The sequence below is a fragment of the Eucyclogobius newberryi genome, unplaced genomic scaffold, assembly GCF_026437365.1.
Source record: "Eucyclogobius newberryi isolate DKJ021-1_F unplaced genomic scaffold, fEucNew1.0.hap1 SCAF_363, whole genome shotgun sequence".
NCBI lineage: Eukaryota > Metazoa > Chordata > Actinopteri > Gobiiformes > Gobiidae > Eucyclogobius > Eucyclogobius newberryi.
In genome coordinates, this window is record NW_027316016.1 from 14,030 (window position 1) to 31,207 (window position 17,178).

The window sequence follows — 17,178 nt, forward strand, 5'->3', positions numbered from 1 at the left end:
TTCAAGGTAGGATTTCAATCAATTTAAGGCCATACCAGTGATGCCCACCCAGTCCTCTGACCTCTGTGGAAGTATCCCGTGATCGAACGCCCACAAGGAAGTGGACAGCGTAGAGCATGTGGGGCAATAAAAACCTCTAAAAATGATAGAAATGACAAGAAATGTAGTTAAAAGTGTTAAAAATGCCCCATGTAGCACAAAATGTTTTATATTCGGAGCGGAGCAGGTTTGGACGCGTTATAAAATGCTGAGCACGGCTCGTATGCTCGCGCTCCATCTGTGTCATTGCGCTTTGCTGCGTCTAAATTCACTTCCTCGTTTGTCTCGTTTCTCTGTGAATATGTGACTTATTGTAATAAAACATGAAGCATTATGCAGCTTACGACACTCCTCTCTCCACAATCTCTCAACTGAGCCGTCTGGGATGATAATGTCCATAGCAACGGCGTGGAAACGGTTGTTGGGGATCAGGGGGTGTGGTCTAGCTGCAGTGCTTCTGTTGAAGTATGACGCCCCTGTAAAAGAGCTCTCCATCTCAGTGGGTTTCTTACCTGGTTTTTTCTCTCCTGCAGGTGTTCAGGAGGAGCCTGGTCCTGCAGGTGTTAAGATGGAACCCGGTCCTGCAGGTGTACAGGAGGAGTCCAGTCCTGTAGTTAAGGTGGAGCCTGGTCTTGCAGCTGTTCAGGAGGAGCCTGGTCCAGCAGTTGTAAAGGTGGAGCCCGGTCTTGCAGCTGATCAGGAGGAGCCTGGTCGTGCAGTTGTTATGATGGAGCCCCATCTTGCAGGTGCTCAGGTGGAGCCTGGTCCTGCAGCTGTTCAGGAGGAGCCCAGAGTGAAGCAGGTAAACCCAGAGACTCCTCAGATTGAAGAGGAAGCAGAAGTACTCCAGACATTATTATTAGTGATGTATTTTCACTGTGTGATGCTAAAACTGACCATTCAGCGGACAAACCTTTCAGCTGTACAGTCCATGATTAAAGCTCTAATATAAAAGAAAAAAAACAGCACAAAAGAGAAAAGCATTTCCACTCAGACGAACAACGAGAGCACAGAGAGACACAGGGAGAGCAGTGTGGAGGAGGAGCAGGAGCAGGGGGAGGAGCAGGAGGAGGAGCAGATATCAGCTTAGACCCACAGTTACACTCAGACACTGAGGAAGACACTGAGAACTCTTCTGACACTGACAGTGATGAAGACTGGGAACCTCCAGCCAGAAGTTCAACTGCACAGATGGAGACAGAGGCTGATGGAGACCACGGAGGAGGAGCAGGAGGAGGAGGAGCAGGAGGAGGAGGGAAGAAACACAAGTGTTCTGTTTGTCAGAAGAGGTTTAAGACTAAACTAAAGCTAAAAACACACACCAGAATCCACACTGGAGAGAGACCTTACAGCTGCTCAAACTGTGAAAAAACATTTGTCCAAAAAAGTACTCTCAACGACCACATGGCCACTCACTCTGGAGAGAGACCTTACAGTTGTTCAGTCTGTAAGAAAACATTTGGCCGTAGAGGAAATCTCAACAGACACATGACCGCTCACAGAGACGGACCGGAATGTTCTGACACTGAAGAGGAACCTTCAGCTGAGTTCTCCAGAGGAACCAGAACCAGGCCCACCAGAACACCTGACCAGAAGAACCAGAACCAAGTCCTCCACAACACCTGACCAGAGGAACCAGAACCAAGTCCTCCACAACACCTGACCAGAGGAACCAGAACCAGGTCCTCCACAACACCTGACCAGAGGAACCAGAACCAGGTCCTCCACAACACCTGACCAGAAGAACCTTGAACACCAAGAAAACAATCAAGAACTTTAGCCATCCATCCATTCTCTTCTGCTTTATCCGGGGCCGGGTCGCGGGGGCGGCAGTCTAAGCAGGACTCCCAGACTTTCTTCTCCCTCTGGGGGGATCCCGAGGCGTTCCCAGGCCAGCCAAGAGACATAGTCCCTCCTGGGTCTTCCCCGGGGCCCCTTCCGGTGGGACATGCCTGAAACACCTCCCCAGGGAGGCGCCCAGGAGGCTCCGGAACAGATGCCCGAGCAGCAGCTATACTCCGAACTCCCCCCGTGTGGCCGAGCTCCTCACCCTATCTCTAAGGGAGCGCCCAGCCACCCGGGGGAGGGAACTCATTTCGACCACTTGTATCCGCGATCTTGTCCTTTGGGTCATTAAAGCTCATGACCATAGGTGAGGTCAGAACGTAGAGTGACCGATAAATCCAGAGCTTTGTCTTTGGACTCAGCTCCTTCTTCACCACAACAGTCGATGCAGCAACTGCATCGATCCAACTGTCGATCTCACGCTCCATCCTTCACTCACTCGTGAACAAGACCCCGAGATACTTGCACTCCTCCACTTGGGGCAAGGACCCCCCACCCACCTGGAGAGGACAAGGACCCACCACCCACCTGGACCCCTGACCACACCCTCTGACCCCTGACCACACCCTCCGACCCCTGACCACACCCTCTGACCCCTGACCACACCCTCTGACCCCTGACCACACCCTCTGACCCCTGACCACACCCTCCGACCCCTGACCACACCTTCTGACCCCTGACCACACCCTCTGACCCCTGACCACACCCTCTGACCCCTGACTGTACCTAGAAATTCTGTCCATCAAAACTATGAATAGAACCGGTGACAAAGTGCAGCCCTGAGGAGTCCCTCACGCACTGGGAACAGGTCTGACTTACAGCGCCCCCTCTGGTCAGACAGGGACTGGACAGCCCTGAGCAAAGGACCCCGGACCCCGTACTCCCGGAGCACCCCCCAAAGGACACCCCGAGGGAAACGGTCCAAAGCCATCTCCAGATCCACAGAGCACATGTGACTGTGCAAACTCCCATGAGCCCTGGCGCCCCCTGGTGGAGAGTCTAGAGCTGGTCCAGTGTTGCACCACCAGGACCTAAACCTCCTGAACCTGAGGTTCTATGGGTCAGATTCTCCTCCAGGACCTGGAACAGACCCTATGGGAGGCTGAGGAGTGTGATCCTCTGTAGGTGGAACACACCCTCCCCCTCCTTGACCAGAGGGGCCCCGCCCCGGTCTGCCAGTCCTTAATTAATACTGTTGAAAGTTCATGAGTTCTTTTGTTCGTTCTTTTGTTTCTCTTGGGTTTTTGAGTGTTTCTTTGATGCTGAGTTTGTGGGACAAATGAAGCTTCTCTTCTCACCACAGACTCTCTCGTTATGGTTTACCTCATGTCACCTGTCGTCAGGGAAACATAGATCTGACTCGTCTGCACATTTTCACTGCGTGTCATGTGACCTAACAGCAGCATGTAGAGCAGGGGTTCTAAACCTTTTGGGAGGTTCTGAACCCGTCAGTCTCATGAGCACATTCACCTTCTGAAGTGGAAAGATCAAATATGATTTTTTCAAATTCAAAACAAAGAATCAACAAAGAAATCAAAGAACAACATTTTCACACAAAAACATAACCATGAATATTTACTGCAAATCAGACTTTCACAGACAGAAATGCACCTTCACCTCATTTCAACAAAGTCTGTTCCTTTTCTTCATTTTTATGTCCAGCTTCCTCCAAAAGGATCGCTCACAAATATCCATCCATCCATCCATCTTCTGCCGCTTTATCCGGGGCCGGGTCGCGGGGGCAGCAGTCTGAGCAGGGACTCCCAGACTTCCTCCTCCCCAGACACTTCCTCTAACTCCTCCGGGGGGATCCCGAGGCGTTCCCAGGCCAGCCGAGAGACATAGTCTCTCCAGCGTGTCCTGGGTCTTCCCCGGGGCCTCTTCCCGGTGGGACATGCCTGAAACACCTCCCGAGGGAGGCGCCCAGGAGGCATCCGGAACAGATGCCCGAGCCACCTCAGCTGGCTCCTCTCGACGTGGAGGAGCAGCGGCTCTACTCCGAGCTCCCCCTGTGTGGCCGAGCTCCTCACCTTATCTCTAAGGGAGCGCCCAGCCACACGGCGGAGGAAACTCATTTCGACCGCTTGTATCCGCGATCTTGTTCTTTCGGTCACTACCCAAAGCTCATGACCATAGGTGAGGTCAGAACTTAGACCGACCGGTAAATAGAGAGCTTTGCCTTTCGACTCAGCTCCTTCTTTACCACAACGGTCGATGCAGCGACTGCATCACTGCAGCCGCTGCACCGATCCGCCTGTCGATCTCACGCTCCATCCTTCCCTCACTCGTGAACAAGACCCCGAGATACTTGAACTCCTCCACTTGGGGCAAGGACACCCCACCCACCTGAAGAGGGCAAGCCACCTTTTTCCGGTCGAGAACCATGGCCTCGGATTCTCATCCCAGCCGCTTCACACTCGGCTGCAAACCGTCCCAGTGCATGTTGCAGGTCCGGGTTTGATGTAGCCATCAGGACAACATCGTCTGCAAACAGCAGAGATGGAATCCTGTGGTCCCCAAACCGGACACCCTCCGACCCCTGACCACACCCTCTGACCCCTGACCACACCCTCCGACCCCTGACTGCGCCTAGAAATTCTGTCCATAAAAATTATGAACAGAACCGGTGACAAAGGGCAGCCCTGGCGGAGTCCAACATGCACTGGGAACAGTTCTGACTTACTGCGGCAATGTGAACACAGCTCCTGCTCCGGTCATACAGGGACCGGACAGCCCTGAGCAAAGGGCCCCGGACCCCGTACTCCCGGAGCACCCCCCAAAGGACACCCCGAGGGACACGGTCGAAAGCCTTCTCCAGATCCACAAAGCACATGTGGACTGGTTGGGCAAACTCCCATGAACCCTCGAGCACCCGATGGAGGGTATAGAGCTGGTCCATTGTTCCACGACCGGGACGAAAACCACTCTGCTCCTCCTGAACACGAGATTCGACTGTCGGTCGGATTCTCCTCTCCAGTACCTTGGAATAGACCTTACCCGGGAGGCTGAGGAGTGTGATCCCTCTGTAGTTGGAACACACCCTCCGGTCCCCCTTCTTAAACGGAGGGACCACAACCCCGGTCTGCCAGTCCAGAGGCACGGTCCCCGACCGCCACGCGATGTTGCAGAGACGTGTCAACCAAGACAGTCCTACAACATCCAGATACTTTAGGTACTCAGGGCGGATCTCATCCACCCCCGGAGCCCTGCCACCGAGGAGTTTGCGAACAACCTCAGTGACTTCAGCTTGGGTGATGGATGAGCCAGCCTCCGAGTCCCCGGTCTCTACTTCCTCTTCGGAAGACGTGACTGAGGGATTAAGGAGATCCTCAAAGTATTCCTTCCACCGTCCGACGACATCCCCAGTCGAGGTCAGCAGGCCTCCACCCGCACCGTAAACGGTGTTGATGAGGCACTGCTTCCCCCTCCTGAGGCGCCGGACGGTTTGCCAGAATTTCTTTGAGGCCGACCGATAGTCCTCCTCCATGGCCTCCCCAAACTCCTCCCAGGCCCGGGTTTTTGCCTCTGCGACAGCACGAGCCGCGGCTCGCTTGGCCTGCCAATACCCGTCGATAACCTCCGGAGACCCACAAGCCAGAGTGGCCTGATAGGCCTCCTTCTTCAGTCTGACGGCATCCCTTACTTCCGGTGTCCATCACCGGGTTCGGGGGCCGCCACGACAGGCACCGGAGACCTTGCGACCACAGCTCCGAGCAGCCGCATCAACAATGGAGGCTGAGAACATGGTCCACTCAGACTCAATGTCCCCAACCTCCCCCGGGACATGGGAGAAGCTCTCCCGGAGGTGCGAGTTGAATACCCTACTGACAGAGGGCTCCACTAGACGTTCCCAACAGACCCTCACAATGCGCTTGGGTCTGCCAAGTCTGTCCGGCTTCCTCCTCCGCCATCGGATCAAACTCACCACCAGGTGGTGATCGGTTGACAACTCTGCCCCTCTCTTCACCCGAGTGTCCAAGACACGCGGCCGGAGGTCAGATGACACGACAACAAAGTCGATCATTGACCTCCGGCTTAGGGTGTCCTGGTGCCATGTGCACTGATGAACACCCTTGTGCTTGAACATGGTGTTCGTTATGGACAAACCGTGGCTAGCACAGAAGTCCAATAACTGAACACCGCTCGGGTTCAGATCGGGGAAGCCGTTCTTCCCGATTACCCCTCCCCAGGTGTCACTGTCATTCCCCACGTGGGCGTTGAAGTCCCCCAGTAGAACAACGGAGTCCCCGGTCGGTGCACTGTCCAGTACTCCTCCCAAGGACTCCAAGAAGGCCGGGTACTCTGCACTGCTGTTCGGCCCGTACGCCGCCACAACAGTGAGAGACCGGTCCCCCACCCGAAGGCGGAGGGACGGGACCCTCTCGTTCACTGGGGTAAACTCCAACACGTGGCGGCTGAGCTGAGGGGCTATAAGCAAGCCCACACCAGCCCGCCGCCTCTCCCCGCGGGCAACACCAGAGAATTGGAGCGTCCAGCCCCTCTCGAGGAGGTGGTTCCAGAGCCCAAACTGTGCGTGGAGGTGAGGCCGACTATATCTAGTCGGTATCGCTCAACCTCCTGCACAAGCTCAGGCTCCTCCCCCCAGCCAGGTGACATTCCATGTCCCCAGAGTTAGTCTCTGTGTCTGGAGATCTGGTCGCAGAGGCCCCTGCCGTCGACTGCCGCCCAGATCTCTCTGCACCGGCCCCTTATGGATCCTCCTTCGGGTGGTGGGCCCACGGGAGGGCGGCCCCACGTTGCTCCTTCGGGCTGTGCCCGGCCGGGCCCCGTGGGGTAAGACCCGGCCACCAGGCGCTCGCCATCGAGCACCCATCCCAGGCCTGGCTCCAGGATGGGGTCCCGGTGACGCCGATCCGGGCGACGTAAACGGCCTTGTTCTTTTACTCATCATAGGGGGCTTCTGAACCGATCTTTGTCTGACCCGTCACCTAGGACCTGTTTGCCTTGGGAGACCCTACCAGGGGCATGAAGCCCCCGACAACACAGCTCCCGGGATCATTCGGGCGCTCAAACCCCTCCACCACGTTAAGGTGTCGGTTCAAGGAGGAGTGCTCACAAATATATTATATTATATTATATTATATTATATTATATTATAGTAGAAAAGGACAAGGAAATGGCCCCAGAGGCTGACCTTTTGGCCCTTGGGGGGCCAGACTGGTACCGTGTCTTAGCCCAGATATAAGGGTTTTCATACAGGCTCGACTCAAGGGCCTTTTCTCTGGTCCCTTTGGCCCTTTTAGGTGCAGCTGGTACAAGACTGAAGAGCCAGTTTAGTTCATGAATAAGTTCATATGGAAATCTACAGTGTTGATATTTTATTATAAATGTGTAATTTTATGTTTCACAGATAAATAATTTGGTTGTTTGAATGAGCTAAATTCATTTGATTACATTTGTTTTATTTGTAGAATGTATTTGTCTTTTGCCTTCTGACGTAAATGTGTTACTGTCACTTTAAGAGAGTCAGCGCTCAGGGGGCGTGGCCAGGAGTCACAGAGACAAATGGTTTTATTCTATTTCAGAGAATATGTGTTTGATTTCTCCTGTAAAAAGTGTCACAAAACTGTGGATTCAACTTTGTTCACTATGTTTCACATCGGAGTCATTTCTCATCAATTAAAGTACACGAGTACACAAAGTACACGAGTACACAAAGTACACGAGTAAAACCTACTGCAAAAACAAAACCTCAGACACAAATACTTTGCCCGGAAAGTCTTTGATTCAGTCTAAAATATTAGATGTACATCACGACGTCACAAGTCGACTACTGAGCGCCACATTCCCTTCAGCACAGAGGGGCGTGTCCAAGAGGGGCGTGTCCAAGAGGGGAGTGTCACCAATCATATGAGTCGGATGTGTGTGTTGACCTCCACCGAACCCCTGGGCCCCTGGGGTTCCATCCAACCCAGGTTAAGAACCACTGATGTAGAGGCTGAACAGAAGGGGTCCCAGGACTGACCCTTGGGGTGACCCACAGGTCAGGGGCATGTGGTCTGAGATGAGCTCTAAAACCTGAAAAGCATGAAACGAGTCGTTTATTAAGAGGAAATCTGTGCGTTATCGACACTTAAAGTGCTTCACAATCAAGAAACACAAAACAAACTAAATAAGAAAACAAACTGTGCAAAATAAAGTGTCATTAGAGTGTTAAAAGTCTGAAGAAATATGTTTTTGCCTCGATTTAAAAAGGTTAAAATCTGTGATGGTGCATGTCAGGGGCCTCATGTCAGGGGCCTCATGTCAGGGGCCTCATGTCAGGGGCCTCATGTCGGGGGCCTCATGTCGGGGGCCTCATGTCTGGGGCCTCATGTCGGGGGCCTCATGTCGGGGGCCTCATGTCAGGGGCCTCATGTCAGGGGCCTCATGTCAGGGGCCTCATGTCAGGGGCCTCATGTCAGGGGCCTCATGTCGGGGGCCTCATGTCGGGGGCCTCATGTCTGGGGCCTCATGTCGGGGGCCTCATGTCGGGGGCCTCATGTCAGGGGCCTCATGTCTGGGGCCTCATGTCGGGGGCCTCATGTCGGGGGCCTCATGTCAGGGGCCTCATGTCAGGGGCCTCATGTCAGGGGCCTCATGTCGGGGGCCTCATGTCGGGGGCCTCATGTCTGGGGCCTCATGTCGGGGGCCTCATGTCGGGGGCCTCATGTCAGGGGCCTCATGTCTGGGGCCTCATGTCGGGGGCCTCATGTCGGGGGCCTCATGTCGGGGGCCTCATGCCGGGGGGCCTCATGCCGAGGGCCTCATGTCGGGGGCCTCATGTCGGGGGCCTCATGTCGGGGGGCTCATGTCGGGGGCCTCATGTCGGGGGCCTCATGTCGGGGGGCCTCATGCCGGGGGGCCTCATGCCGGGGGGCTCATGTCGGGGGCCTCATGTCGAGGGCCTCATGTCGGGGGCCTCATGTCGGGGGGCCTCATGCCGGGGGGCCTCATGCCGGGGGGCTCATGTCGGGGGCCTCATGTCGAGGGCCTCATGTCGGGGCCTCATGTCGGAGCCTCATGTCGGAGCCTCATGTCGGGGGCCTCATGTCGGGGGCCTCATGTCGGGGGCCTCATATCGGGGGGCTCATGTCGGGGGCCTCATGTCGGGGGCCTCATGTCGGGGGCCTCATGTCGAGGGCCTCATGTCGGGGGCCTCATGCCGGGGGCCTCATGTCGGGGGCCTCATGTCGAGGGCCTCATGTCGGGGGCCTCATGTCGGGGGGCTCATGTCGGGGGCCTCATGTCGGGGGCCTCATGTCGGGGGCCTCATGTCGAGGGCCTCATGTCGGGGGCCTCATGCCGGGAGGCTCATGTCGGGGGCCTCATGTCGGGGGCCTCATGTCGGGGGCCTCATGTCGGGGGCCTCATGTCGAGGGCCTCATGTCGGGGGCCTCATGTCGGGGGCCTCATGTCGGGGGCCTCATGTCGGGGGCCTCATGTCGAGGGCCTCATGTCGGGGGCCTCATGTCGGGGGCCTCATGTCGGGGGGCTCATGTCGGGGGCCTCATGTCGGGGGCCTCATGTCGGAGCCTCATGTCGGAGCCTCATGTCGAGGGCCGCATGTCGGGGGCCTCATGTCGCGGGCCTCATGTCGAGGGCCTCATGTCGGGGGCCTCATGCCGGGGGGCTCATGTCGGGGGCCTCATGTCGGGGGCCTCATGTCGGGGGCCTCATGTCGAGGGCCTCATGTCGGGGGCCTCATGCCGGGGGGCTCATGTCGGGGGCCTCATGTCGGGGGCCTAATGTCGGGGGCCTAATGTCGGGGGCCTCATGTCGGGGGCTTCATGTCGGGGGCCTCATGTCGGGGGCCTCATGTCGGGGGGCTCATGTCGGGGGCCTCATGTCGGGGGCCTCATGTCGGAGCCTCATGTCGGAGCCTCATGTCGAGGGCCTCATGTCGGGGGCCTCTTGTCGGGGGGCCTCATGCCGGGGGGCCTCATGCCGGGGGGCTCATGTCGGGGGCCTCATGTCGAGGGCCTCATGTCGGGGGCCTCATGTCGGGGGGCCTCATGTCGGGGGCCTCATGTCGGGGGCCTCATGTCGGAGCCTCATGTCAGAGCCTCATGTCGAGGGCCTCATGTCGAGGGCCTCATGTCGAGGGCCTCATGTCGGGGGCCTCATGTCGGGGGCCTCATGTCGGGGGCCTCATGTCGGGGGCCTCATGTCGGGGGCCTCATGTCGGGGGCCTCATGTCGGGGGCCTCATGTCGGAGCCTCATGTCAGAGCCTCATGTCGAGGGCCTCATGTCGGGGGCCTCATGTCGGGGGCCTCATGCCCTCCCTCTCTCTCTCTCTCCTCCCTCTCTCTCCTCTCTCTCTCTCCTCCCTCTCTCCCTCTCTCTCTCTCTCCTCCCTCTCTCCCTCTCTCCTCCCTCTCTTTCTCCTCCCTCTCTCTCCTCTCTCTCTCTCCTCCCTCTCTCTCTCTCTCCTCCCTCTCTCTCTCTCCTCCCTCTCTCTCTCCTCCCTCTCTCTCCTCTCTCCCTCTCTCTCTCCTCCCTCTCTCTCTCCTCCCTCTCTCTCCCTCTCTCCCTCTCTCTCTCTCTCCTCCCTCTCTCTCTCCTCCCTCTCTCTCCCTCTCTCCCTCTCTCTCTCTCTCCTCCCTCTCTCTCTCCTCCCTCTCTCTCCTCCCTCTCTCTCTCCTCCCTCTCTCTCCCTCTCTCTCTCTCCCTCTCTCTCTCTCACCTCCCTCTCTTTTGCTCACAGCTTCACTTCTTCACTCCGACACAGAGCGCTCCTCTCTTTGCTCCTCTCTTTGCTCCTCTCTTTGCTCCTCTCTTTGCTCCTCTCTTTGCTCCTCTCTTTGCTCCTCTCTTTGCTCCCTTCTGTTCCCGTTGCGGTCACATGACCTCTTGACCCTGTGTCATGTGACCTTTGACTTTGGGACAAACCGAAGGAACAGAAATGTTCAGATTTTATTTTATTCATCGGAAGAAAAATGGATTTGAACCAGAACTGGGCTCCTGAAGTCAAGGTAAGAACTGGACTAACCAGGTGTAAACCAGGACTAAACCAGGTGTAAACCAGGACTAAACCAGGACTAAACCAGGACTAAACCAGGTCCAAACCAGGTCTAAACCAGATCTAAACCAGGACTAAACCAGGTGTAAACCAAGTCTAAACCAGGTCTAAACCAGGTATAAATTAGGTCAAAATCAGGTCAAAATTAGGTCAAAAGCATGAATAAACCAGGACTAAACCAGGTCAAAACCAGGACTAAACCAGGACTAAACCAGGACTAAACCACGTCAGGGTTTGTCACATAAATGTTTGAAAAGCACTTTCCGTGATTAAATAATCCATAATCTTCAAACGCGTCACAAACTTCTTCATTAATGAAAGTGACAAAAACAGATTCATGAACCGCCGTTTCTTTTGTCGACTAAATGTTCTGATATTTATGTTGAATAATAAAAACTAAATCATTTAAACCTCATTAATATCGACGTATCGTCTGAAGTATCGAATTGTCGTTTCTCAAACGATTGCATTTTTTGTTTTTATGAAGTTTAATTAAATGTTGGCGTCAAGTTGTTTTTCAGTTTAGACTTTTCCTGGATCAGTTTAAAGTTGATGATACAAGAAGCTGACCGCTCTGACCGCTCTGACCGCTCTGTGACTGCTCTGACCGCTCCCTGACTGCTCTGGCCGCTCCCTGACTGCTCTGACCGCTCTCTGACTGCTCTGGCCGCTCCCTGACTGCTCTGACCGCTCTCTGACTGCTCTGACCGCTCTCTGACTGCTCTGACCGCTCTCTGACCGCTCTGTGACTGCTCTGACCGCTCCCTGACTGCTCTGGCCGCTCCCTGACTGCTCTGACCGCTCCCTGACTGCTCTGGCCGCTCCCTGACTGCTCTGACCGCTCTCTGACTGCTCTGGCCGCTCCCTGACTGCTCTGACCGCTCCCTGACTGCTCTGGCCGCTCCCTGACTGCTCTGACCGCTCCCTGACTGCTCTGGCCGCTCCCTGACTGCTCTGACCGCTCTCTGACTGCTCTGGCCGCTCCCTGACTGCTCTGACCGCTCTCTGACTGCTCTGACCGCTCTCTGACTGCTCTGACCGCTCTCTGACCGCTCTCTGACCGCTCTCTGACTGCTCTCTGACCGCTCTCTGACTGCTCTGACCGCTCTCTGACCACTCTGACCGTTCTGACCGCTCTCTGACCGCTCTCTGACCTCTCTGGCCGCTCTCTGACCGCTATCGGGCCACTCTCTGACCGCTCTGACCACTATCTGGCCACTCTGACTGCTCTCTGACCAGCCTCTCTGACCGCACTCTGACCACTCTCTGACCAGCCTCTCTGACCACTCTGACTGCTCTAACCGCTCTCTGACTGCTTTCTGACCGCTCTGACCACTATCTGGCCACTCTGGCCACTCTCTGACCGCTCTGACCACTATCTGGCCACTCTGACCGCTCTCTGACCAGCCTCTCTGACCGCTCTGCAAAGCACATTAGTAACAGCTGTTTCTTGTTTATGGCACTCGCTTTGTCAAGAGCCACGCCCCTCACACACACTAGCTTTAGCCACGCCCCTCACACACACTAGCTTAGCCACGCCCCTCACACACACTAGCTTTAGCCACGCCCCTCACACACACTAGCTTAGCCACGCCCCTCACACGCACTAGCTTTAGCCACGCCCCTCACACGCACTAACTGTAGCCACGCCCCTCACACACACTAGCTTAGCCACGCCCCTCACACACACTAGCTTTAGCCACGCCCCTCACATGCTCTAGCTTTAGCCACGCCCCTCACATGCTCTAGCTTTAGCCACGCCCCTCACATGCTCTAGCTTTAGCCACGCCCCTCACACACTAGCTTTAGCCACGCCCCTCACGCACTAGCTTTAGCCACGCCCCTCACATGCAGTGAAGTCAAAGAAATGAGACAAAACTGTCCTGTGTCTCCCCCTGCAGGAGACCGTCGGAATGGCGCAGCGTCCGATGGACAGTCCGTCCCTGGACTCCAAGGCGCTCTCCGGCGACGCTGCCTCGGCTCCGCCCCTCAACGTGTTCCAGGTGAACGTGGGCGGGGCTCGCTTCGCTCTGTCGCCGCGGATGTTGGCGTCGTTCCCGGACACTCGCCTCGGCCGACTCGCCTTCTGCCCCGGCGCCGCCCTGGACCTCTGCGACGACTTCAGGGACCACGAGTTCTTCTTCGACAGGAACGCAAAGACCTTTCAGTGAGGACCAGGACCAGGACCAGGGCCAGGACCAAGACAGGACCAGGACCAGGGCCAGGACCAGGGCCAGGACCAGGACCAGGACCAGGACCAGGACCAGGACCAGGACCAGGACCAGGGCCAGAGACAGGACCAAAGCCAAGGCCAGGGACCGGGACCTGGTCCAGACCTGGTTCTCCATCCAGAAGTCCTTTTCAATCTAAAGGCACTGCTCTGAGCAGAAAAAGTGCAATAGAGATGTAATCTACCATCCGTTCACAACCGCCTCGTTAAACCGTGGCAAAGATCACATGATAATCGGACGTGTTTTCCCGTCATAAACGCACTTAATTATGTCATTAATATAGCGTAAGTTTCTTCTTCATGTCTCCAGCCGCTGTGAGGTGCACTGGACCATCAAAGTGACGCTAAAGAAGGCTTTTGTCTCCTCGCGGCTCCTCCTCGCGGCTCCTCCCACGTGGCTCCTTCCCATGGCTCCTCCTCGCGGCACCTCCTCGTGGCTCCTCCTCGCGGCACCTCCTCGTGGCTCCTCCTCGCGGCTCCTCCTCGTGACTCCTTCTTACGGCTCCTTCTCTCGGCTCCTCCCACGTAGCTCCTTCCCGTGGCTCCTCCTCGCGGCTCCTCCTTGCGGCTCCTTCTTGCGGCTCCTTCTCCTCCTCGCGGCTCCTCCTCGCGGCTCCTCCTCGTGGCTCCTCCTCGCGGCTCCTTTTCACGGCTCCTTCTCGCGGCTCCTCCCACGTGGCTCCTCCTCGCGGCTCCTCCTTGCGGCTCCTCCTTGCGGCTCCTTCTTGCGGCTCCTTCTCCTCCTCGCGGCTACTTTTCGCGGCTCCTCCTCGCGGCTCCTTTTCCCGTGGCTCCTCTTTGTGGCTCCTCCTCGCGGCTCCTTTTCCCGTGGCTCCTTCTCCTGGCTCCTCCTCGCGGCTCCTTCTCGCGGCTCCCTCTCGTGGCTCCTCCTCGCGGCTCCTTCTCGCGGCTCCCTCTCGTGGCTCCTCCTCGCGGCTCCTTCTCGCGGCTCCCTCTCGTGGCTTCTCCTCGTGGCTCCTCCTCTGTGACATGTCCCTGTCCTCCTTGTCCTCAGGTACGTGCTGCACTTCTACCACACGGGGCACCTCCACGTGCAGGAGGAGCTGTGTGAGTGGTGCTTCCTGCAGGAGCTGGAGTACTGGGGCCTGGAGGAGCGCTGGATCCAGAGCTGCTGCAGAGAGCGTTATGACAGGCGCAAAGACCAGAAGGACCTGGACCAGGACCAGGACCAGGACCAGGACCAGGACCAGGACCAGGACCAGGACCAGGACCTGCAGAGTCTGGACCAGCACCAGGAGGACTTTGAGGGCGTGGTTTTCGCTGAGCTGAGGCGCAGACTGTGGGACGTCCTGGAGAAACCGGACTCATCCAGGATCGCCAGGACCTTCGGGACGCTCTCCATGTCCTTTGTGGTTCTGTCGGTGGTGAACATGGTGCTGATGTCACTGGACCTGGGACAGGTGAGACGGGTCAAATGTAGATAGACCTGGGACAGGTGAGACGGGTCAAATGTAGATGCACCTGGGACAGGTGGGACGGGTCAAATGTAGATGGACCTGGGACAGGTGGGACGGGTCAAATGTAGATGGACTTGGGACAGGTGAGACGGGTCAAATGTAGATGGACCTGGGACAGGTGAGACGAGTCAAATGTAGATGGACCTGGGACAGGTGGGACGGGTCAAATGTAGATTGACCTGGGACAGGTGAGACGGGTCAAATGTAGATGGACCTGGGACAGGTGGGACGGGTCAAATGTAGATGGCCCTGGGACAGGTGAGACAGGTCAAATGTAGATGGACCTGGGACAGGTGGGACGGGTCAAATGTAGATAGACCTGGGACAGGTGGGACGGGTCAAATGTAGATGGACCTGGGACAGGTGAGACGGGTCAAATGTAGATGCACCTGGGACAGGTGGGACGGGTCAAATGTAGATGGACCTGGGACAGGTGGGACGGGTCAAATGTAGATGGACTTGGGACAGGTGAGACGGGTCAAATGTAGATGGACCTGGGACAGGTGAGACGAGTCAAATGTAGATGGACCTGGGACAGGTGGGACGGGTCAAATGTAGATTGACCTGGGACAGGTGAGACGGGTCAAATGTAGATGGACCTGGGACAGGTGGGACGGGTCAAATGTAGATGGCCCTGGGACAGGTGAGACAGGTCAAATGTAGATGGACCTGGGACAGGTGGGACGGGTCAAATGTAGATAGACCTGGGACAGGTGGGACGGGTCAAATGTAGATGGACCTGGGACAGGTGAGACGGGTCAAATGTAGATGCACCTGGGACAGGTGGGACGGGTCAAATGTAGATGGACCTGGGACAGGTGGGACGGGTCAAATGTAGATGGACTTGGGACAGGTGAGACGGGTCAAATGTAGATGGACCTGGGACAGGTGAGACGAGTCAAATGTAGATGGACCTGGGACAGGTGGGACGGGTCAAATGTAGATTGACCTGGGACAGGTGAGACGGGTCAAATGTAGATGGACCTGGGACAGGTGGGACGGGTCAAATGTAGATGGCCCTGGGACAGGTGAGACAGGTCAAATGTAGATGGACCTGGGACAGGTGGGACGGGTCAAATGTAGATAGACCTGGGACAGGTGGGACGGGTCAAATGTAGATGGACCTGGGACAGGTGAGACGGGTCAAATGTAGATGCACCTGGGACAGGTGGGACGGGTCAAATGTAGATGGACCTGGGACAGGTGGGACGGGTCAAATGTAGATGGACTTGGGACAGGTGAGACGGGTCAAATGTAGATGGACCTGGGACAGGTGAGACGAGTCAAATGTAGATGGACCTGGGACAGGTGGGACGGGTCAAATGTAGATTGACCTGGGACAGGTGAGACGGGTCAAATGTAGATGGACCTGGGACAGGTGGGACGGGTCAAATGTAGATGGCCCTGGGACAGGTGAGACAGGTCAAATGTAGATGGACCTGGGACAGGTGGGACGGGTCAAATGTAGATAGACCTGGGACAGGTGGGACGGGTCAAATGTAGATGGACCTGGGACAGGTGAGACGGGTCAAATGTAGATGCACCTGGGACAGGTGGGACGGGTCAAATGTAGATGGACCTGGGACAGGTGGGACGGGTCAAATGTAGATGGACTTGGGACAGGTGAGACGGGTCAAATGTAGATGGACCTGGGACAGGTGAGACGGGTCAAATGTAGATGGACCTGGGACAGGTGGGACGGGTCAAATGTAGATTGACCTGGGACAGGTGAGACGGGTCAAATGTAGATGGACCTGGGACAGGTGGGACGGGTCAAATGTAGATGGACCTGGGACAGGTGAGACAGGTCAAATGTAGATGGACCTGGGACAGGTGGGACGGGTCAAATGTAGATAGACCTGGGACAGGTGGGACGGGTCAAATGTAGATGGACCTGGGACAGGTGGGACGGGTCAAATGTAGATGGACCTGGGACAGGTGAGACGGGTCAAATGTAGATGGACCTGGGACAGGTGGGACGGGTCAAATGTAGATGGACCTGGGACAGGTGAGACGGGTCAAATGTAGATGGACCTGGGACAGGTGAGACAGGTCAAATGTAGATGGACCTGGGACAGGTGGGACGGGTCAAATGTAGATAGACCTGGGACAGGTGGGACGGGTCAAATGTAGATGGACCTGGGACAGGTGAGACGGGTCAAATGTAGATGGACCTGGGACAGGTGAGACGGGTCAAATGTAGATGGACCTGGGACAGGTGGGACGGGTCAAATGTAGATGGACCTGGGACAGGTGAGACGGGTCAAATGTAGATAGACCTGGGACAGGTGGGACGGGTCAAATGTAGATGGACCTGGGACAGGTGAGACAGGTCAAATGTAGATTGACCTGGGACAGGTGAGACGGGTCAAATGTAGATGGACCTGGGACAGGTGGGACGGGTCAAATGTAGATGGACCTGGGACAGGTGAGACAGGTCAAATGTAGATGGACCTGGGACAGGTGGGACGGGTCAAATGTAGATGGACCTGGGACAGGTGAGACGGGTCAAATGTAGATGGACCTGGGACAGGTGAGACGGGTCAAATGTAGATGGACCTGG

At 56.4% G+C, this 17,178-nt stretch overlaps 1 protein-coding gene across 1 annotated transcript in view; it reads left to right on the forward strand.

Annotated features, from left to right (window-relative positions):
- Positions 1–572: 572 nt before the first annotated feature.
- The window catches only part of LOC140376516 (potassium voltage-gated channel subfamily V member 1-like), a gene marked incomplete at its 5' end in the record, with an annotated part of 31,440 nt that continues 14,834 nt past the window's right edge, over positions 573–17,178 (forward strand). Inside the window, 3 exons of the mRNA XM_072462010.1 lie at positions 573–841; positions 12,809–13,074; positions 14,153–14,558. Coding sequence (XP_072318111.1) covers positions 573–841; positions 12,809–13,074; positions 14,153–14,558 — 941 coding nt within the window. The remainder of the gene's footprint in view (positions 842–12,808; positions 13,075–14,152; positions 14,559–17,178) is intronic.